The 21,750-nt window shown below is 55.6% G+C and overlaps 10 protein-coding genes across 10 annotated transcripts; 7 read left to right on the top strand and 3 right to left on the bottom strand.

The window, feature by feature from the left end:
• Positions 1-1,113: 1,113 nt before the first annotated feature.
• Positions 1,114-2,775, top strand: BDY17DRAFT_320087 (uncharacterized protein; the record flags this gene model as incomplete). The annotated part of the gene is made up of 1 exon (XM_033736382.1): positions 1,114-2,775. The coding sequence occupies one exon, from the start codon at positions 1,114-1,116 to the stop codon at positions 2,773-2,775; it is 1,662 nt and encodes a 553-aa protein (XP_033594122.1).
• Positions 2,776-2,918: 143 nt separating this feature from the next.
• On the top strand, positions 2,919-3,694 carry BDY17DRAFT_13405 (uncharacterized protein). Its single transcript, XM_033729446.1, has one exon. The coding sequence runs from the start codon at positions 3,063-3,065 to the stop codon at positions 3,543-3,545; it is 483 nt and encodes a 160-aa protein (XP_033594121.1). The 5' UTR covers positions 2,919-3,062; the 3' UTR covers positions 3,546-3,694.
• Positions 3,695-5,164, bottom strand: BDY17DRAFT_13404 (uncharacterized protein). Its single transcript, XM_033729445.1, has 3 exons — positions 4,433-5,164; positions 4,245-4,367; positions 3,695-4,185 (listed from the first exon to the last, which is right to left on the bottom strand). The coding sequence occupies exons 1-3, from the start codon at positions 4,923-4,925 to the stop codon at positions 3,845-3,847; spliced, it is 957 nt and encodes a 318-aa protein (XP_033594120.1). The 5' UTR covers positions 4,926-5,164; the 3' UTR covers positions 3,695-3,844.
• Positions 4,629-5,470, top strand: BDY17DRAFT_13395 (uncharacterized protein). Its single transcript, XM_033729442.1, has one exon. It carries the CDS (start codon positions 4,955-4,957, stop codon positions 5,420-5,422), a length of 468 nt encoding a protein of 155 aa, XP_033594119.1. The 5' UTR covers positions 4,629-4,954; the 3' UTR covers positions 5,423-5,470.
• Positions 5,471-5,511: 41 nt separating this feature from the next.
• Positions 5,512-8,143, top strand: BDY17DRAFT_350442 (fungal-specific transcription factor domain-containing protein). Its single transcript, XM_033738184.1, has 2 exons — positions 5,512-5,746; positions 5,800-8,143. Exons 1-2 carry the CDS (start codon positions 5,547-5,549, stop codon positions 7,934-7,936), a joined length of 2,337 nt encoding a protein of 778 aa, XP_033594118.1. The 5' UTR covers positions 5,512-5,546; the 3' UTR covers positions 7,937-8,143.
• Positions 8,144-8,428: 285 nt separating this feature from the next.
• On the bottom strand, positions 8,429-10,799 carry BDY17DRAFT_342288 (fungal trichothecene efflux pump). The gene is made up of 7 exons (XM_033738013.1): positions 10,512-10,799; positions 10,351-10,457; positions 10,094-10,298; positions 9,812-9,946; positions 9,367-9,759; positions 8,707-9,308; positions 8,429-8,654 (listed from the first exon to the last, which is right to left on the bottom strand). The coding sequence occupies exons 1-7, from the start codon at positions 10,695-10,697 to the stop codon at positions 8,510-8,512; spliced, it is 1,773 nt and encodes a 590-aa protein (XP_033594117.1). The 5' UTR covers positions 10,698-10,799; the 3' UTR covers positions 8,429-8,509.
• A 246-nt stretch (positions 10,800-11,045) lies between these two features.
• BDY17DRAFT_289172 (uncharacterized protein) lies at positions 11,046-12,419 on the top strand. The gene is made up of 3 exons (XM_033732315.1): positions 11,046-11,635; positions 11,690-11,817; positions 11,873-12,419. Exons 1-3 carry the CDS (start codon positions 11,340-11,342, stop codon positions 12,361-12,363), a joined length of 915 nt encoding a protein of 304 aa, XP_033594116.1. The 5' UTR covers positions 11,046-11,339; the 3' UTR covers positions 12,364-12,419.
• A 125-nt stretch (positions 12,420-12,544) lies between these two features.
• On the top strand, positions 12,545-14,990 carry BDY17DRAFT_289171 (actin-related protein, ARP5 class). The gene has a single exon (XM_033732314.1). It carries the CDS (start codon positions 12,634-12,636, stop codon positions 14,887-14,889), a length of 2,256 nt encoding a protein of 751 aa, XP_033594115.1. The 5' UTR covers positions 12,545-12,633; the 3' UTR covers positions 14,890-14,990.
• On the bottom strand, positions 14,991-15,588 carry BDY17DRAFT_289170 (uncharacterized protein). The gene is made up of 3 exons (XM_033732313.1): positions 15,521-15,588; positions 15,312-15,470; positions 14,991-15,250 (listed from the first exon to the last, which is right to left on the bottom strand). The coding sequence occupies exons 2-3, from the start codon at positions 15,333-15,335 to the stop codon at positions 15,083-15,085; spliced, it is 192 nt and encodes a 63-aa protein (XP_033594114.1). The 5' UTR covers positions 15,336-15,470; positions 15,521-15,588; the 3' UTR covers positions 14,991-15,082.
• Positions 15,334-21,690, top strand: BDY17DRAFT_314555 (Sec63 Brl domain-containing protein; the record flags this gene model as incomplete). Its single annotated transcript, XM_033735829.1, has 6 exons — positions 15,334-15,349; positions 15,767-16,421; positions 16,443-18,411; positions 18,439-18,464; positions 18,486-18,543; positions 18,574-21,690. 6 exons carry the CDS (start codon positions 15,334-15,336, stop codon positions 21,688-21,690), a joined length of 5,841 nt encoding a protein of 1,946 aa, XP_033594113.1.
• Between the last annotated feature and the right edge of the window lie 60 nt (positions 21,691-21,750).

Genomic DNA, 21,750 nt, shown 5'->3' with positions numbered 1-21,750 from the left:
TGCCCACAACGACACAGATCCCGGACAAGTCTATCGAAAAAGTGAGCATTGTCGTGTCACCGCTTGGGCAGACGTTGTCCCGCAGAATTTCGGCCGAGGAAGTCTGCCTGAGGGGGTGCGGGATGGCATGACGGCGGAGCGGACGGAGAGAGCGGAATGGCCTTGGATTGGCGTAAGCCAAGCATTCGCCGCCACTTCCACCGACGCACGCGGTGCTCACCTGAGGCTCCAAGGCGATGGTGTGAGGTCTACACGAAGCGCCAAGAGAGTCAAGGCTGGACGAAGGAGTGACGCGTGGTAGAACCCTTAGGCCGACGCGCCAAGCCGGTATTTCTCGGCCTCCGTTGCGGCATCTGTACGCGATCTGATGATATCGGAACACCTCTCGCAATTGAATATCATCCGAGCTCACTCATTACGACTTTGTCTCGTGAAGTGCAACCGTATCAGCTGATGTAAGTGTCAGGGTCGCACGGCCCGTACAATGAGGGACAACGACGAAACAAAAGGCAGAGGAGAGGTGGCGGCACGGACCGGCAGATGAAACACCAACTTCAACTGCACTTCCACCCTCTGACTGGCTCGGCGGCTGATTGACGAAATGACCGCCCGGCCAACAGATCTGCTCCTCTCCGCGACGTCGCAACAATTGACCCACATGTCATGCGTCAGGAAGCCACGGGGGTGGAGATCGTGCTGGTCTGGTCCGACGGTCTTGCCGCGTCCAGCCACGAGGCCTCTTGAAACTCGCGATCTACGTTGCGCCGAAACGCAAGGCTCTCCGATGGGCGTCAACGCGATGGTGGTCGGGGCACAATGCTGTGTTGCTCTGAGTGCGCGTGCATTGTCATGCTGGTCAGCCTGAGTGCATCCTTCATTTCGTTTTTCTTTTTACTTCCTCTTGTCTTCTCTCTACTGTCCTTGTATCTTTCCTTGAGTCATTCATTCTCTTGTTGTTGTTGCTTTTGTGCACGTTACCACGCTCCTTATTGTCTGGATTTACACACTCCCTGGAGGAGTCACGTTCCTTATATTGCTTATTTCTAATACAAAACACCCACCGGCAATTCTTCGAGCGCCTCAATTGACCCTTCCACACGTTCCAAACACGCAATGGGTATCCTCGAGCGGTCTAAGTCTGCAGGGCTTACAGGAAAGAGAACGTGCAAGAAGAAGGTGGAGCTCCCTGCTCTGATGACTGCTATGCATGAGGACCGAAAACGCTCTACCTCCTTTGAACGCCCCAAGACCGCAGACACTTCTGCCAGCTTCTCCCGTCCACGGACTGTGAATGCCGCGGTAGGGCGAAGCTCAGACCTGCACCATCCAGCCTTCAAGATCGATTTCATGGCTGGTGGCGAGATCTTCAGCTTCCCAACGCCGTCGCTGGTGCCGAAGAGCGCTACATTGCACATTCCGCCATCCGCATTGGACGATCTCCCCTCACCCGCTATCGGTGTTGCTATCGGCTCTGCTAGCCATGCGAGACCTGGATGGGGTCGATCCGCAACGGCCGACAGCGCGTCCCCCCGCATGCCCTCACAGCCCCCTCCAACCAGACCGCCACCAGCTCTACCAAACCACCCCGACCTGGAGATACCGCTGGCTGCGATCAAGCGCAGGAAACCAAGCTGGAGGAATCTCAGCCTCTTATTCGGACGACGGCCCGAAAAGCTCGTGTATGAAGAGCCGCTGTTCAGACTCAAGATGCCCAACGCCATTGAGGACAGGGATATCTTGATTCCCGATCTCGCCGAGCTGCCAGAACGAGGCACCACACCGTTGTCGCCTTTCCGCTGTCGGTCCCCCTCTCTCACCCGGGGGCAAGCGAGATTCGAGTCGCGTGCTGAGACAGACAAGGCCGCTTTGATGCCAAACGGCCAATTCAAGACCTTGCGCTCGCCAGTCGAGATCCAAAAGGACTCGTTCAGCCCGATGTTCCGCACTATCAATGGAATTCCAGAGGACGATGTTTGGATCAACGATCCCCGCAAAGACTCGCCGCTGTCACTCATGTCCCCTCAGTCCTTCAGCAAGCAGGCCGCGACAAATGTCGTCGTGCAAGCTCCACACCTAGACCTGGACCTGCCCGATCCGAAATTCGAGCGATACAGCATAATGTTTGAGAAGCTGCTCGTGGAAAACAGGCCTTCGCTGCTCGAACGTCGACAAAGCAGACTCGGACGAGTCCAATCAGTCAAGAAACTCGAGCTCTCCTCTCACAAAGTCGAACAAATGCCCGTACCACGTCTCGAAGTCAACGGAGTCCCCGAGTCCATTACAATCGCATCCCCAAGCCTCGCAACATCTCTCTCCTACCGAATCGGAAAGAAGGTCCTATCCCCAGTAGCAGAAGCCTTCACAGCCCTGCATCGACCCCGCCCAGTGCAGAGATCCAAAACCGCGCCTCCCCTCCCCACCTCCCCACTAGCCAGAGTCTTTGCAAAACTCGCCATCGAGATTCCAAGCGCTTCGCCGGCTTCAGAATGCCACACCGACTTCTCGCTGCCTCCTACTCCCCTGACATTCACCACGATTTCTGAAAGCGGTTCAATGGGCGACATGGACGAGCAGTGCAAAGTTGCCCATCTGCGCATTCGATCACCCACGGAGCACAGGGTGCACGTCAGCGTGGCGAGGGAAGTCGATGTGAGGAAGAGTTTGGAGCAAGGCCGCGGCTCCATGGAGAGCACGCAACCGCTGCGACCCAAAATGGTGGAGTTGTTCAAGAGCCGCACGAGCACGGCGGTGCTGATTGAGGTTGCGGAGGAGTGAGAGAGCTGCGTGTGTGTTGCCAACGACGCTGGAAGTCAACAGGAGCAAGAAGAGCCGGCGTCTCTATTCCTTCGTTTCATTCCACACCCGAGACGCTGGGAGTCTTTCTCTGGGAGCAGGTTTTGGATTCTTCTGGATTCTGTACAGCTATCGTAGAGGATGTAGAACACCCCCGGCCGTTCGTTATGGAGATGGTAGTAGATCATCTCCCACGTACGTATTAATACCAACCCTCGTTGATCATTCCGCTCTCCAGGTCACGTTGCCGTCGAAGGAATCGCAATGCGATGCGAATGCCAAGTGAACAGAAAGCAGCACACACGACTAAACGCTGGGAACGCCAATCCATACGCTTCAACACCATAAAACACCCGCTAAACACAACATGCTCGAACTCCGCATCAATGCGATGTATAGGGAGGATTGGGCGTGAGGAACGGCGAAGACGCGCTCGTCCCGTCCAGCTCATGAATCGGCTCCGGTCCCGCATCCAGCTCTGGCAGGCCATTGGGACTCATTCGCTTGCGCGCTATCGCTTCGTCCTTGACGCTGAATGGCGCTTCCTGCACGACGAACGGCGCTTCGGCCATGTTGGAGGGCTCGCCGCCGAGGTTGTACGGGTCGTAGTAGTCCTTTTCCTTCTTTTCCATGGTCGCGGCGGCGGTCTGCTTCGCTTTGCGTCTTCGGAGGAAGAGCGCGCCTACGACGAGGGCGATGAGGAGGAAAATGCCGACTCCGAGACCTACCCCCAGGCCGATTTTGCTGCTTGAGGAGAGCCCGCTGCTGGAACTCGTGTGCCCGTTCGAGTGGATCCCGGATGAAGTAGTAGATGACGTTGAGGATGTTGTGCTGGTGGTCGGGTATGAAGAGCCCAGGTAGGTGGTGCTGGTCTTGCCGCCCAAGGGATCGGAAGTCGGGGCGACAGTGGGAGTGGTGGGGATGGGCGGTAGGGAGCCATCGGTGAGAAGCGCTGAGCCGTAGCTAGCAGCGGGAACGGCGGTCTTGTCGTAGATGACCACCTCCGTGGCCATGGACAGCGAGGTGAATGGGCCGATGGAGGTCGGGGTGTCTAAACAGAAGAGAGGTCAGATGGGGAGAGACCCGAATGAGTGGCAAAGGGTAGTATCGTACATCCGCCAATTGGGGTATTGCCTGTCTGGCCTTTGGAGAAATACTGCGTGCTGCCTCCATAGGTCTGCGGCAAGATGAGGTAGGCGGGCAAGGTGTTTGTAGCGTAAATTGCGACTCTTGCATTGCTACCCATCGCCTGGCAGTCTCTTATCGGAACCTGGAGCAGACTGTACGTCGAGCGCCACTCGCAGCCGCAGCTTTCTGGCGACTGACAGGTCCATGTGTCGTTGATGCCGTTGAAGCTCGGGCAGTACTCTAGGGCGACCCAAGGAGATGCATCTGTATCATGTCTTAGTCTTGGCGGTCCAAAATACTCGTGATGTTGGTAGGCAACGCACCAGGATTCCAGTCGCATTTGAAAGGGCAGGAAGGGTCTTTGTAGGATGGGTCGGAGCATCCGTACTGGTAGGTGTCATCTGTTTCGAAGTTGTAGCACGCGTTGCCGGCGAGACAAATGTCGCCTTGAGGGAGGAAGGAGCAGGAGTTAGTGTGCTTGGCGAGAGAAGATGCTGCGATGGCCACGCACCTAGTTTACAACAGGCCGAGTAGCCATTCTCGTCGCATGGGACCACGCCGGCCGACTCCGGCAATCGATATTGCGGACCGGCAGCCCAGTAACAGGCGGCCTGGGCGGATGTGAGGGCGGCGGAGGAGAGGAGGAGGGGAAGAAGGAGGGAGAGGGGGAGGCGGGGCTGAGGGGAGGTGGAGGAAGGCATTGGAATAGCGTCCAACACAGGCCGCTCCCGAGCGTAGTTGATGAGGGTGGGAGACGAAGGAGGCCAAGCGCGGTGCGGCGAGGTGAGGTGCGGTGCGGTGCGGTGAGGTGCGGTGAAGGAGTGAATAAGGCAGCAATGCGAGATGCAAGAAGGAGAGGGAAGTGGAGTCGCGGTGATGGGCGACGGCGAGGTGGCCGCTAGTCCTACACCGGTGCCCACGTACTGAGCGAGCAAGGAAACGGACGATCGCGAGCGAGGCGGTGCGCTATTTGATGCACGGGGAAACGGCGTGCATGAAGTCATTCGTCCAAGGGAGCTAACTTTTTACCCGAATGTCTAAACTGCCTAGGACTGATTGTTCCACGCATTTCCGCCCCCACGCAGCTTCTCGCTTGCACATTCCTCGTCCGCAAGGATGGACTGACGGCGGGATGGTGGATGGTGGCCCTGAGGCTGTCAACCAACCTCACCGTCCTGTCGTGGTTGTGTTGTTGTCGCCTTCGTTTCATCGCGTCGGTGATCTTCAATCCATGTCACGTCGACGGATGACTAACCCCGCCGGACACGAACGCGTGGGCTCGAGTGCAGCCCGTGCGCCTCACCCTCAAACACTCGGCTCTGTCCTGGTCCTACGGTTGAGATGGGCGAGACAGGCATCGTGTGTGTCCATGTTCGGCATTCGACCGAAGCATCTGCTGCCTTTTAGCGACGCATACTCGGTAGAGAGCCATCCGGTCCGCTGGCATAGGGCGGTGCATATTGTGTCCAAATATAACCCAATTTTAAGCTTTCGTCCATGATTGGACCAGTCGAGTCTTGGAGTGGAGACCCCGCATCTCCCTCAGGCAAGAGCGCCACTCCACATCGTGGACTGGACCAACCTCACCCACGGCATGCTTATCTCCATCCCATCCAGCCCACGTGATGCAGCGCCCGGACGGCGAAGGCGACACCTCCCCCGACCGGGGTACGTCGTCGAAGCCCGTCAAGCGACGCGCCGCCCAGGCCTGTGAGAGCTGCCGCGCACGCAAGATCCGCTGCAACGTCGCACAGGACGGCGTGCCTTGTGTGCACTGTCGCCTCGACGGCACCGAGTGTGTGGTGGGCGAGAATAAGCGCAAAAGGTAGGCTTGCCCCGTGTGTCTTCCTGATGACACTTGTTGATCGCTTGACGCAGGAGGCGGGTTCATATCGAATCATCAGCGGGCCACGATGAAAATGCTCCGGCCACGTCCGCCACCTCGTCCCGGCCCCAAGACACTACTCCAGGAACCGAGTTTGGCTCCTACTGGCCCACCAACAACCTGCTTCCACAGCATGTAAACTCGGCGAACGCATCCACCGCACCGCCTACTGGCCTCCAGGAATCTTACATCCCGCCGGGTTCAGGGGGTGCATCGTCTTCACAACGCCTCTCCGTGCCCGGCACCGCTCCATCGACAGTCTTGCCGGCTTGGATCAAACCGCTACCGGAGCGATTTGGTAACGATGACATTGTCTACCTTCAGAACAAAGGTGCCTTGACCATCCCCGAGGAGCAGCTTCGTGACGAGCTTCTCCGAGCATACGCCAAGTTCAACCATCCTTTCATCCCGTTAATCGACTTGCATCAATTCGTCCGCACTGTGAGCCAGTACGATGGCTCGCAGCCCGTCAGCTTGTTGCTATTCCAGGCCATCATGTTCACCGGCATCGCCACCGTGGACATGGCCTCTCTCAACGCCGCAGGCTACAATTCGCGGCGGGAGGCGAGGCGCGCCTTCTACAATCGCACGCGGCTACTCTACGACCTCGATTACGAGGATGACTCGACGGCACAGGTACAGGCGCTTTTGCTCATGACCTTCTGGAGGGAAGATCGAGATGGCCGGAAGGAGACCCATCATTGGATCGAAGTCGCTGTCTCACTGGCTCAAAAGATCGGTCTACATCGCGACCTCGATGTCTCGCCAAAATCAAACCCCCGGAGCCAGCAATTGAGGAGGCGAATCTGGTGGTCAATCTACATGCGCGATATGCAGATTGCCCTCGGCACCGGAACATCCACTCGAATCAAGGACGTCGATTTCAACGTGCCAATGCTCCAGCCTTCCGACTTCGAAATGGAAACGGGTTCCGATGCTGCCTTCACCACCTTCGACTGTCCCGTGATGCAAGATGGGTATCAGCAGCTCCAGCTCGCGACACTGTGCGTCGAAATGGTGAAACTGTCGCTGTGCATTAGCCACATGCTCTCCCTGCGTCACGGCGGATTGGCTTCTCAAGGTGGCCTTCAGACGGCCCGAATGCTTTTCAAGGAGCCCCCAAGCCCAGACGACGACCACTTTGCCGCTTGCGACAACGCCTTCAGAACCTGGGAGTTGAGCCTTCCGGAGGCCGCGCGTTACATTGCCCCTACGGAGCAAGACGTGCAGTCGGGGAATGACTGTGTCATCCTCAGCCGCACGTTTCTATACTTGCTGCGCTGCGCTGCAATCTCGTATCTGCACAGCCCTCGCTTGTCGCAATTGAGCAGTCTCGCCCCGAGCCCAGCCATCCTAGCGGAGATCCAAGTATCGCGGATGAACGTCAGAAACACTGCGGCCAGCATCACCGCACTGATGGTCTCTTTGCAATCCCTCCGCTTGATCCGCTTCCTCCCTTCGCCTACCATCACCATCCTCGTACCCGCCATTGCGACTCATTTGCAGGACGTTCTGGCGCCGGGCGAGTCTCTATCTCTGAAGAGTCTTCGGGACTTTTCCCTTTGCATGCAACTGATGTCCACACTACGCGAGATGTACGCAGCAGCGGATTACTCAACTGCCTTCCTTCAGAACGCCATCCAGCGCGCAGACTGGCGAGCAGACGCCGGTCTCGGCACAGGCGGCACCGACGAAGAGCGACAGCGCTTCGAAGAACTACCCAGCCAACGCCGATCCTCCTTCAAAGAACGCCGCGTTTCAACACCAAGCCAAAGCGCCGGATCGCGGCCCTTCACCACCACGTCCGGCGACGCAGATGCAGACCACGCAGCGCAGCGCCATAACAGTGAAGCCCTCGTGCCCGTGGGGATGAACGACGCCCTCCACATGGGGAACATGTTCGGCCCCTCTCCGCCGCAGATGTTCGATGGGATGGACACGGTATCACACCGACATTCTCTACCTATGCCTTTGCCGAACGGCACTACGCCGAATGCGAATATCGATTTCGATCTGGGTGCGATGCAGGGCGAGGGGAATGAGTTTGCGCTTGATACTACGTGGTTGATGGGATTGGATGCGCATTCGATGGTGATGATGGGGCATGATGGCAGTCCTGGGCTTCGGTGATTGGAGTCCGTTTTGGATCGATGGTGCTTGGAGCGGATATGCCGGCTGGGTTGTATCTATTGTGTGCTGTGATTTCCTTATAATACCCCGGGAGTCATTTGCATATAAGGATGAAAGTTGTGTATCTTGTAATTATGGATCTTGGCCATTTGCTGCACCCTCTCATATGAGCCTCTTACGAAACGCTCAATGCCTTGTCCACGGGAGAAGAGACGGTGGAGAAGGGGCACGGATAGATGATGGCCGTCTTCTGCCTCCCTCGCTCTCAGACTTAGAGTCGGCATGCTATCCAAACACTCAACGCCTTGAGCTGCCCCCACGAATTCCGGAGAAGAGGCATTGAGACGTCTCTATGAATGTCCACATCGCGTGTCTCGCAGTTTCAGCGGGTTTCCAACGCCGACCTCAAACGTCTGGTGATGGAGAAATGCAAAGGGCGGTAACGATAACTCCGGCAGCGCGGCCGCGCTGCGCTTCTCCTCTGGAAACTACAATCGCTCGCATCTGGTTGGAAGGGATTGCCTTGCTACGTAGCTGCTTCTAATCGCGAGTGAATCCATAACAGTCAGCGAATCAATGGTACTTGTTCTTGTGCGCCTCCGACGTGTTTTCGAGGAAGATTTCGATCTTCCTCGTCATCTTGGGTCCTATATCCTCCAAGAACAAGCAAGCAATCATCGCGCAGCCTCCGAAGCCGCAAAGCGTGAGGGCGACAGTTCTGTCACGTGATTAGATCGAGTCGTTCAGATAATTCCACAAGAAGCACTCACCTGAGACCATGCACGTAGCTCTCGGTGAAGGCTGCTCCAGCCGCAGTAGCAATGGCAGTCGTTACGCCTTTGACGCTGGAGACGGTGCCGAGAGGGAGCGCAGCGGCAACAGCCTCTGCGACTTTCTGCGAAGCTCCGGCCTTTTCAGCCGCCTGTACGACATGGGAGGACGCGTAATTCGATTGCACGCTGACGAGGATCGTTTGGAAGACGGTGACGGCTATCGCGCCGCCTCCTTCGCGTGCTACGCCGGCGAGTCCACCCGCAATCCCGAGTTCGGTTTGGTCGGCGCCGAATTGGATATATGTGATCGAGAGGTACTGTGCCCACCCGAAACCGGTAGCAGATAGGAACGCGAAGGCGATTGCTAGTCCTTCCCTGGCTGGAGTTGTGTAGGCGAGAAGCCCGCCCCAAAAAGTCATCCACGTGACCGAAAGTCCCATCTGCCACCGCCAGTGTTGAACCTGGTTCCCAAGGAAGGACAACAAGAGGCCACCGAGGAGAGTGCCAAATCCTTGTACTGTTGCGAGCCAGTAGATGTGCGTTACTGGGGTCGTTGGCGTCGTGAACAGGTACGAGATCATTTCGCCCCATAACAAGTTCTAAGCCGTTCGTCAGCTCTGCACGTCTTCTACCGCATCTCTGGAGCGCTTAACTGACAAGTCCGAAGTAATACATCGTTGTAACGAGCCCTACAACGAACGGGGCGCTCAAAGTACGTCCCTTGTTGTTGGTAAACAGTCGGGTGGGCGTTAGGGGGGCTTTCAGCGGCGCAAATGTCTCCCACAGCCCAAAGAAGATCAGGCACGCGAAGCCAGCGACGAGCAGACCAATCACGCGTGGAGCGTTGGCGGGAACAAGCTGGACGTAGACAATTCCGGTGAGAATCATCGCTGCCGCGGCGGTGAAGGTGAGAATTCCGACCCAGTCCAACGTGCGGAGAGCCTGGTCCCAGGGAGTTCCTCGCGGGTGTTGAGGAGGATAGTAGTAGAGGAAGAGAATCGCGAAGGAGAAGGCGATTGATATTGCCATGCTCCAGTATCCCCAGCGCCACTATGTCCTGCCGTCAGTACGCGTGATTCCAGTCGGAGAGGGGAGAACCCACCGATTCACCATGACGAATGGCAACTCTTGCTGTGACTGGGCCGGCGATGACGCAGAAGAATGCCGCACCATCTGCGAGGACCACGCCAATGTGTCGCCATCGGTTGGGGAGAAGCTCGGGGAGTGCAAAGGCAGCCTAACAAGTCTATGGTCAGCAAGTATTTTCTCCCATTTCCAGAGTGCTCGAACTGATCCTTTGCTCTGGAAAAGCGCGCGAAGCCGTCGGAATATCGTTGTGACTGATCTCGATGCGCTGACAAAAGTCATCGTTACGATTGCTTACCATCTGACAATTTCCAGCCCCAATACCAAGCAGAACATGTGCGGCGATTGATTGTCCGAGACTATGCGAGGTCGCGCCGACGATCGATCCAACGAACACGAAGATGTTGCCTCCGATGATAAACCAACGTCGACCGAACAAATCACTGTTCGCGCCGCATATCATGAATATGATGGCCACCGGAATGATGTAGACGGACGTGAACCTGTTCCAGTCAGCTCTGATCGAACCTTTTCACCTCCCGAGTGCAACAGTACCAAGTTCCGTATCGAGGCGACGTCCCAAATTCCGTGACAATTTGCGTCTGAATCGTTGAAAAGAACGGAACCGGCCAGAATGAGACACCATATGAGAACGCAAGTGTCTTGTAGCAAGTCAGCCATAGAGAATCATTCAACAAGGAGCACAGATGACCGACCATCACGACCAGCCAGGTCTTTTTCGTGACCACATATTCTTGATCTTCCGTCGGCACGGGATATATGTCACGACCAGCGTGTTTTTCGGCGTCGGAAGTCGAGCCTTCGCTGGGCTCCTTGTGCTCATGTTGAGAATCCGGCTGTTCTTTAATATCGTACTTCGCCTGCGCGAGGCTGTCGGCCATGGTTAAGATCTACAACGTCGGTCGACGCGTGAAATGGGAAATGATGGAAGAGATAAGAGACCGCCAACGATTGTCAGACGGAGCCATCGAAGTCAGGAGAAAATGCAAGGCGACGAAAATATGGGGGATCTTCACTGCGGTTTGCCATCATCGCTAATCAATCGCGCTTTCGGAGCCTCTCCTCCACGTGGTTGCCACCCCATGGGACCCCGATATCCCAGCGTCCAATCGCGAGCGTGGCTTGCGTGGAAAATGCGGGGACGCTCACTCCATCGGAAGGCCGGGAGCCGACTGGGCGAAGCTTCCATAGCCACGGCAAAGGCGTGTTTCCTCTGTAACCACGGTTATTCTTGCTCACACCGGCCATGACGTTGGGGGGAGATTTCTTGCCCCGGGTAGAGAGTACCTGTGTACAGCATATGTTTGGTCATATGCCCAATCGTTCTCTGCGTTGCCTGCTGGGGACCATCATTGACCGATTTCGGCGAGTAGAGCGTGGATCCTAACGATTACATCCTCGGATTACTGGTTTTCTTTTCGCCGTCATATATACCTGCGAGACCGAGTATATTCGCAGCCTCATTTCCCTCTTTCAACTACGCATATCCCATCAAACAATCCAACTACTCACCCACCACTACAATGGCCGCCGCCGCAGTACTCCCTCCCCAAACCCTCGAGACCACTCTCAACTACCATCTCGAGGTCGAGCGAGGCGGAGCAGAGGTTTGGATGCCTGGCACCGTCCGGGACAAACGCCGCCCGCACGAGCACATCGCCGCCAACGTCACCAACTTTCGAGGACGCGAGGCCGAATTTTCTGTCGACAAGCAGGGCTTCCAGGTCGATCCGTTTGAGTCGTCCGTCAACGACGTTGCCGACGATTCGGAGTTCAAGGGCCAGTATTACCAGGATGTGTGCGCGCATTTGAAGAAGATGTAAGTGTCTGGCGATGCTTTGGCCGGCGCAACTGTTGCTCACATGTGCTCTAGTACCGGTGCATCGAAGGTGCTTCCCGTCGTGCACATCGCCCGTCGACTCCGCTGGGACGAGGTGTTTGAGGCGGAGAAGGACTTGCCGGATAGTGCCCCTGTGACCGCGCCCACCAGCAATCGCTCCGGTAGGTCTGGTCATGATCGCCATATACATTATAATCACTAACCTGAACAATACAGTGCATGTTGACCAAAGCTACTTCGGCGCGGAACTCGTACGCGACAGCAAACTGGAAGAAGTATCGCCCGAGGAGGCGGAGAGGCTCAAGAAATGCCGCTGGGCAATCATCAACCTCTGGCGGCCCTTCAGCGTCGTCACACGCGACAATCTTGCCCTTTGCGATGCTACCACCGTCGATGAAAACGACTTGACCGCCGTCTACGCCGATCTGCCCGAATCGCTGAGGAAGGCGAAGAGCGGTTACAACTTTGCGGCCAAGTCGCGATCTGAGGCGTGGGAAGTCAAGACCAACCCCAACCACAGGTGGTACTATGCGTCGGGTGTTCGACCGGACGAGGCTCTTTTGATCAAGCAATTCGACTCGAAGAAGAACGGAGTTGCACGACGCACGCCGCACTGCGCCTTCTCGGCCAAGGAAGACTATGGCCCGACACGGCAGAGCATTGAAGTGAGGTGTCTGTTGTTCTGGGAGGATCAGCCGCAGGATTAGAGAATCGATAACTGTACTACTAAAATGAATTAGCTTGTGTTCTATCAGATCAAATCGGTCATTATCTTCTCGATCAAGTCGTAGTCGTGGCGAGCCATATGCTGCACGTGCACGCGACTCGCGCGCCAAACTCTAAAATTAATTAAGCGATATGCCCTCGAAATGCTTGGGCAAACTCCATGCCAAACCCGCCTTCTGCAATTCCTTCGCCCTCATCCTCCACAGACATGAAGCGGCCTCACTACAGATAACCCATCCGGGCCATCCATCATGCCTCACTACGTCCTACCCGTGCAGGCGCAATCCGGCCGCAACTCGCCCAAGGCCCCACCTGCTCACATCTACAATGTCAGCGATCCTCCATACTCCGGACAGCTCCCGGCAGACGAGACAACCTACCGACGCAGCTCTCCCGACACTGCCATCGTCATCGACAATGGCTCCTCATACATCCGCGCCGGATGGCAGTCCGACTCCACCCCGCGACTCCAATTCCCTCCGCTCATGTCACGCTATACAGATCGCAAACTCAACCGCAAGCTGACATTCATCGGCTCCGAGATCTACTTCGACGGAACGGCGCGCGGACAGGCAAAGAATGTGTACGAGCCGGGGAGTAACATTGTGAACAACTGGGATGCGCAAGAGGGCTTGCTGGACTACATCTTCATCAAGCTGGGCATTGACGGCGCGAATGGCGTGGTCGATCGGCCGGTCGTCATGACGGAGCCCTTGGCCAACCTCCCGTACACGAGAAAGGTGATGAGTGAGATTCTCTACGAACTCTACTCCGTCCCCAGCGTGACGTATGGCGTGGACAGCCTGTTCAGCTACAACTTCAACAAAGGCAATACCGGCTTGGTGCTGAGTTCGGCGAATATGAGCACGCACATGATTCCCGTCGTCAATCAGCAACCGCTTATCAGCCATGCCACGAGACTAGACTGGGGAAGGGCACATTGTGTGGAGTTTCTGCAGAGGCTGCTACGATCGAAATATCCCGGACTCCTAGCCTCGGGCAAGGTAAACGACACGCAGATCGAGGATCTTGTGCGATCGAATTGCTACATCAGCCAAGACTACGACGAGGAAGCATTGCATCTACTGGACTGGACGGGGCTGGAAGACCGCGGAAAGATCATTCAAATACCATTCCAGGAGAAGGAAGTGGTGCAGAAGACCGAGGAGGAGATCAGACGGGCGGAGGAGAAGCGTCGGGAGGGTGGTCGGCGGTTGCAGGAACAGGCAAGCAAGATGCGGCTTGAAAAGCTCATCAAGAAGGAGCAGGAGCTGGACTACTACAAGTCTCTCCAAGAGCGGCTTCCAGATATGACGAAGAAGGATATAAAGGCTTTATTGGACGACGAAGAGTTCAGAGATGAGGCGCAACTCGATCGCAAGATCAAGGAAATGGAGAAGAGTATCCGTCGACAACGCAACAAAGACGTTGGCGATATGGAAGAAGAGCCGGAGGAGCCGCCAACCTATCCTCTGTTGGACGTTCCAGATGAAGAGTTGGATGAGGAAGGGTTGAAGCAGAAGAGAGCTCAGCGATTACTGAAGAGCAACCACGAAGCAAGAGCTCGCGCAAAGGCGGAGAAGGTCGCGGAGAAAGCGCGGCAGGCTGAAGTGCAACGACTCGACGATGAGAGAAGAGAAGCCGATCTGGACGCGTGGGTGGAGGAGCGCCGAGCTGCACGACAAGCAGCAATGCAAAAGATCAGGGACCGAGATCGGTTAAAGGCGGAGCTGGGAAATCGCAAATCCCAAGCCAGCCAGATGCGCATGAAACATATCGCCAATCTGGCCTCCGACAATCCAAACGGACGGAAACGACGGCGAGGCGGCACGGATGATGATGGCTTTGGTGCCGATGACGCGGACTGGATGATTTACCGTGAGATCCAAGCGGGCCGGAACGACGACGATGACGATGACGAAGAGGAGGACCTTGGGGCACAGCTCAAGAACATCGAAGCACAGCTCCTGAAGCACGATCCGAACTTCACAGAGGAGAGCACGCAAGAGGCACGATCAGACTGGACCAAGTCCTTGGTGCATGCTTTCGTGCGCGGCCCATGGCCATTCGACGCCGAGAGTGCGAGGGAGAGCAATCAATTCCACCTCAACGTCGAGCGAATCCGCGTTCCCGAAGTCGTCTTTCAGCCCTCCATCGCTGGCGTCGACCAAGCGGGCATTGTCGAAATTGTCGAGAACATTGTCATGCAACGCCTCGCTGGCAACAACGCTCGTGATGATATGCTGAAAGACATCTTCCTCACCGGCGGCTATGCGCTTTTCCAAGGCTTCGAAGAACGTCTGCGCACGGAGTTGCGAGCCGTGTTGCCCGCAGAGGTGCAATTGGCTGTTCGCACGGCTAAGGACCCTGTCCTTGATGCTTGGAAGGGCGCGGCGAGTTGGGCGAGGACGGGGGAGAGCAGGAATGCGTTTGTCAGCCGCGAGGAGTACCTGGAGAAAGGCGGCGAGTACTTGCGTGAGCATAACTTGGGCAATGTCTTTACGTAGGGAGCAATCCGTGCATCTCTGCCGCTACTGTCTACTGAGCGTGGTAGGAACAGTAGGAAACAGAACGTGATAGATGTCAAAAGAGAAGTCATGACGAGCGCGCATGAGCAACTCAATATGTCTTGAATGAAGCTGTGGGTATCATATCAATCTACTTCATCCTGGACATTCCTCATTTCCGCTTCCTGCCCGGCTATGAAGGTTCTTTGAGGCTGTCGGTTGCTAATGCACTCGTCAGTCCCAGATTCCACATCCTCCCGCCTGGTGATGACCTACCTTCAAGATGAAACAAGACGTTCGACTGGTAGTTCTTGAACATTTGCGCCACCAGCTCGATGTTCATGTTGTTCACGTTGATTTCCTGTATCACGTCAGCATCTCTAGAGATCAGACGAAGCGGCATTTGCCTGGATATGACGCACCTGCAGAGTCTTGTTCAAGACCATGACGGCTTCGTTGAGTTTGTCCTATACGCTTAATCAGTGATACGTCCGAATGCAATGGGGGAGCCTGCCTCTCCTTACCACGTTTGTGATGATGCGGGAGAGCAGCAAGCTCTGCTGGTGTTCGTGGGGGCTCTCCTGTGCATGCTTGTCAGTAGTGTAGGCACATACTGCAGGGCTGACCTCACCATCAGATCACGCCTTTCCTTTCCACATAACAATATCGTTAAACGCGGCGTGAAGTGTTGGTGGAAATGGTTGCGCGACACGCGAGGCAAATAGACTTTTCTGCTAACGCCGAATTAGGCAACAAGTCACTCCATGTGCTCAGGTTTGCCCGGGATTTCGATGACACACTGACCTGGATTTCTTCAATAATTACGAGAACAGAGCTGTGATATCTGGACGGGGCAAAAAGATGTCTCCACACGCAGACGTCGCTGCTTCGCAGTGGCTGGAGCAACTCCAGTCGATGCGTGCCGCCATCGCTCAACTGAAGCTTCCCCAAACCAACGGCGACACTGGCCCTTCACCGTATGCCGACCTGGACGACGAAGAGCTCTCCCCGGACTCCGACTCTGCAGACATTTGGGATTTGATCTCCAACGACGAGGACGAAGATTTCAGCGATGAGAGCTTCGACTTGTCGCCACCGAATGAACGCCCTTCCGGCGATGGCGCTTCAAGCGCTTCAGTTGGATCCAGACCTTGGCTTCGCTCTCGCTGCGATGACATCGCCCAGAGTAGTACGGGTTTGTCGGGCGATGCACTCCAGGAACAGATTCTGGCCGTTCTTGCTTCTGACAGCAATGATGATGAACTTCAAATGACTCTGGCTGACATGGTCGGCTTCGGCGAACTTGATTTCGTTTCCGACCTCATCAAATACCGGACATCGCTCACGTCTGAACCGGTCAAATCTCTGGACGGCATTCTTTCTAAATCCGAAAGAGACGCCAAACTCCGAGAGCTGGATCGTGAACACAAATCCGCCGGCTTGGCCTCTGCCCAGGATCGTACCGGGCCTGTCTATCCTCACATCTACCGTGCGCACGACGCAGGCAATGCTCTCTCTGCCCATGGCAAAAAGTACCTCTTACCCATCGGAAGTGAACGTGTAGACCACGAGAAATACGAAGAGTATACGATTCCTGCGGCCAAAGTGGGGACCGTAGGTGCAGACCGGCCGCTGGTGCGAATCACAGACCTCGATGGCTTATGCAAGCGGACGTTTGTGGGCTACACTTCCCTGAACCGCATGCAAAGCCTGGTGTATCCTGTTGCATACAAGACGAGCGAGAACATGCTGATCTGTGCACCAACTGGTGCCGGCAAGACTGATGCGGCAATGCTCACAATCCTCAACGCCATCGCCAAGAACATTCACCCCAACCCCATTGATGAGCCTGAAGCGACCGAGTTCGCTGTCCATACAAACGACTTCAAAATTGTATATGTGGCGCCAATGAAGGCACTGGCGGCAGAAATCACACAGAAACTAGGCAAAAGGCTGGCATGGTTGGGAGTCGAGGTACGCGAGCTGACGGGTGACATGCATCTCACCAAGGCCGAGATTGTGCGAACTCAGATCATCGTTACGACTCCAGAGAAATGGGACGTTGTTACTCGGAAGTCCACCGGCGACACCGAGCTCGTGCAAAAGGTCCGACTGCTGATCATTGATGAGGTTCACATGCTTCACGATGAACGTGGCGCTGTGCTAGAGTCTCTGGTGGCCAGAACGGAGCGACAAGTGGAGAGCACGCAATCATTGATTCGCATTGTTGGCCTCTCTGCAACCTTGCCCAACTATGTCGACGTGTCGGATTTCCTCAAAGTCAATCGCATGGCTGGCCTTTTCTACTTTGATCAGTCCTTCCGTCCAGTCCCACTTGAACAGCACTTCATCGGCATCAAGGGCAAGGCGGGGTCAAAAGCGAGCCGCGAAAACCTCGACAACACCGCCTTCGAGAAGGTCAGAGAGATTCTGGAACAGGACAAACAAGTCATGGTATTTGTGCATAGCCGGAAAGACACCGTCAAGACCGCGAGAATGCTATACGAGATGGCAGCCGATCAGGGAGTTGCAGATTTGTTTGATCCCAGCTTTCACGAAGGCTATTCCAACGCCATGCGGGACGTGAAAACTTCCAAAGGCCGAGAAATCCGTGAGTTGGTGGCCAAAGGCCTTGGAACTCATCATGCCGGCATGCCGCGCTCAGATCGCAACCTGATAGAACGACTATTTGACACGGGCATTCTCAAAGTTCTGTGCTGTACCGCCACCCTTGCTTGGGGTGTCAACCTTCCCGCTGCAGCCGTCATCATCAAAGGCACACAGCTGTACAGCGCAGAAGCCGGCAAGTTTGTCGATCTCGGGATCCTGGACGTCCTTCAGATTTTTGGTCGTGCTGGTCGACCTCAGTATCGGGACACCGGTACCGGCTTCATCCTCACAACCCAAGACAAGCTCCAGCACTACCTCTCTGCGGTCACTCAACAACAGCCCATCGAGTCGCAATTCAGCAAAAAGATGGTGGACAATCTGAATGCCGAAATCTCCCTTGGAACTGTCACCAGTGTACCAGAAGCCGTCACTTGGCTGGGCTACTCGTACCTCTTTGTGCGCATGAGAAGGAATCCACTCACGTATGGCATCGACTGGGCGGAGATTCGTGATGATCCGAATCTTGTCCAACGCCGGCGGGATTTGGTCGTCAAAGCCGCGCGTGTGTTGCAGCAAAGCCAGATGATCATATTCAACGAAACCACCGAAGAATTGCGAGCCAAGGATGTGGGCAGAATCGCCAGCCAGTACTACGTCCTGCAAACGTCCATTGAAATCTTCAACACTATGATGCGACCGCGAGCAACCGAGGCCGACGTGCTGAAGATGATCAGCATGAGCGGAGAATTCGACAACATCCAATCCCGAGACACGGAAGAGAAGGAGTTGATGCGATTGAAAGAAGAAGCAGCTCCATGTGATATTGATGGTGGCATCGGAACTCAGCAAGGCAAGACGAACGTCTTATTGCAATCCTACATCAGCAAAGCAAATCTGGAAGACTTCACGCTGGTCAGTGACACGGCGTATGTTGCTCAGAACGCGGCGCGTATATGTCGAGCGCTGTTCATGATCGCGCTTAACAGGCGCTGGGGTTATCAGTGCTTGATCTTGCTAAGCATGTGCAAGAGCATCGAAAAGCGAGTCTGGCCGTATGAACACCCGTTCCGACAGTTTGATCTTCCCCAATCAGTCTTGCGACACCTGGACGAGAAAGGGTCAACAGCCTCGATCGAATCGCTGCGAGAGATGGAATCTGCCGAGATTGGCAGTCTGGTTCACAATCACAGCATGGGCGGCACGATCTCGAAGCTGCTGAATAACTTTCCAACGCTGTCCGTCGAGGCCGAAATCGCCCCTTTGAACCGAGATGTCTTGCGCATCAAGCTCTATGTCACGCCGGAGTTCCGGTGGAATGACCGCCATCACGGCACGAGCGAGAGCTACTGGATCTGGGTGGAGAATTCGGAGACAAGCGAGATCTACCATCACGAGTATTTCATTCTAAGCCGGAAGAAACTCTACGACGACCACGAGCTCAACTTCACCATTCCACTCTCCGACCCACTGCCGAGCCAGATCTATGTACGGGCAGTGTCCGATCGGTGGTTGGGCGCCGAGACGGTCCATGCTGTCTCTTTCCAACACCTGATCAGGCCAGACACGGAGAGCGTGTATACGGATCTTTTGAACCTGCAGCCACTTCCTCTCAAAGCACTGCAGAATCCGCTGCTGGAGGAGATCTACGGTCAACGATTCCAATTCTTCAATCCCATGCAGACGCAATTATTCCATTGCATGTATCACACCTCTGCCAACGTGCTGCTCGGCTCTCCAACTGGCTCAGGAAAGACCATCGCAGCCGAGCTGGCGATGTGGTGGGCATTCCGTGAACGTCCCGGAAGTAAAGTCGTGTACATTGCTCCAATGAAAGCCCTCGTCCGCGAACGGGTGCAAGATTGGAGTAAACGCCTCACGAGACAGATGGGTCTCAAGCTAGTCGAACTCACCGGCGACAACACGCCGGACACGCGAACGATACGAGATGCCGATATCATCGTCACGACTCCCGAGAAGTGGGATGGTATCAGTCGTAGCTGGCAAACGCGAAGCTACGTCCAGCAAGTCAGTCTGGTCATCATCGACGAGATCCATTTGCTCGGCGGTGACCGTGGCCCCATCCTGGAGATCATCGTCAGCCGCATGAATTACATTGCTTCGCAGAAAAAAGGCTCCATCCGCCTCGTCGGCATGTCAACCGCCTGTGCGAACGCCATGGACCTTGCAAACTGGCTTGGCGTGAAAGAAGGATTGTTCAACTTCCGACACTCCGTTCGACCCGTGCCGCTTGAGATCTACATTGACGGCTTCCCTCAACAACGCGGGTTCTGCCCTCTAATGCAGAGCATGAACCGCCCCACATTCCTCGCCATCAAATCACACTCTCCTGACAAGCCTGTCATTGTATTTGTCGCCTCTCGACGCCAGACAAGATTGACAGCGAAAGATCTCATCAATTTCTGCGGGATGGAAGACAATCCCAGACGCTTCGTGCGCATGTCGGAAGACGACCTCGCCTTGAATCTGAGTCGTGTCAAAGATGAGGCACTCCGGGAGGCGATGAGCTTCGGCATTGGTCTGCATCATGCTGGTCTGGTCGAGTCGGACCGACAGCTTTCCGAAGAGCTGTTTGCCAACAACAAAATCCAGATCCTTGTGGCAACAAGCACGCTGGCCTGGGGAGTCAACTTACCTGCCCATCTTGTGGTGGTAAAAGGTACACAGTACTTTGATGCTAAGATTGAAGGATACAAGGACATGGATCTCACCGACGTGCTGCAAATGCTCGGCAGAGCTGGCAGGCCTCAATTCGACACCTCCGGAATTGCTCGCATCTTCACTCAAGATTCCAAGAAAGCTTTCTACAAGCACTTCCTGCATACCGGCTTCCCTGTCGAATCTTCGCTACACAATGTACTGGACAACCATTTTGCTGCAGAAGTGTCGGCCGAAACCATCGCTACTAAGCAGGACGCCCTGGACTATCTGACCTGGACGTTCTTTTTCCGCCGTTTGCACAAGAATCCATCGTATTACGGCTTGGAACTGTCGGCCGAGGACAACTACACCGTGGCCGCCCAAGAGGCCGCAAATGACTTCATTGTCGATCTGGTTGACAAGTCTCTGGAGGAGCTGGCAGAGTCGCGCTGTATCACGCTGCACAGCAATGGCGACATTGACCCGACGCCTCTCGGCAAGATCATGAGTTACTACTACCTCTCGCACAAAACCATTCGCCAGCTCACAAAAGACGCCAAGCCCAACGCCAGTTTCCAGGATGTCCTGTCCTGGATGTGCAAAGCGACCGAATACGATGAACTACCAGTGCGTCACAACGAGGATTTGATCAACGCAGAGCTATCGGCGAATCTACCACTGCAAGCCGAGGACTTTGGTCTTCCGATGTGGGATCCCCACGTCAAAGTCTTCCTGCTGTTGCAAGCCCACTTCTCGCGCATCGACCTGCCCATCACCGATTACGTCGGCGATCAGAACTCCGTGCTCGATCAAAGCATCCGTATCATCCAGGCCAGCATAGACGTCTTGACGGAAATGGGATTATTGCAAAGCTGCAGAATGATGATGACGCTGCTCCGGTGCGTCAAATCCGCCCGATGGCCGGACGACGGCGCACTCTCCATCCTCCCTGGCGTGGACATCGAGAAAGAGAAACGCAGGATGGAAAGTGGCAAGAAGCCTCAATCGCTCATCGAAGCCACTACCTCCCCCCGCCAAGAGCTAGACGCCGCACTGCGACAGTCAGGCTCATCGTCGAACGACGCCCAAGCTCGAAGCCACAAAGCCCTTGCCCAACTCCCCATTCTGCAAGTCAGCGTGACAAACGTCAACGCGCTCGGCTTCTCCATCAATTTGACGCGAGTCAACCCACCACAGAGCCGGGAACAGCGCATTTTTGCCCCTCGCTACCCGAAGCCTCAAACGGAAGGCTTTTTCGCCTTGGTGGCCGATGCGGCGAATGGAGATGTTCTGGCGCTGAAGAGGATCAATTGGCCGTCGCCGGATAAGAGGGGTCCTGCTGCTGGGAGGGCTAGTCTTTCTACGAAAGCGATGGTGAAGCTGCCTCCGAGTCGCGCGGAGAGGAAGGTCAGTGTGGTTGTTGTGAGTGACAGCTATATTGGGATGGAATGGAAGGTGGATGAAGTGGAGGTTCCGGCGCCACCGCAGGTCGCTGACGGGGTTGTGAAGAAGGAAGCGAAGGGCTCTAGCTAGGATCTTTCTTCCATGCAACTGTGAAATGTATACATGCATCACCTGCGTGTAACGCTCTTC

This window comes from Neohortaea acidophila, assembly GCF_010093505.1.
Source record: "Neohortaea acidophila strain CBS 113389 unplaced genomic scaffold BDY17scaffold_1, whole genome shotgun sequence".
Classification (NCBI taxonomy): Eukaryota; Fungi; Ascomycota; class Dothideomycetes; order Mycosphaerellales; family Teratosphaeriaceae; genus Neohortaea; species Neohortaea acidophila.
The sequence above is the reverse complement of the archived record's forward strand: the minus strand, read 5'-3'. Positions and strand labels throughout refer to the sequence as shown.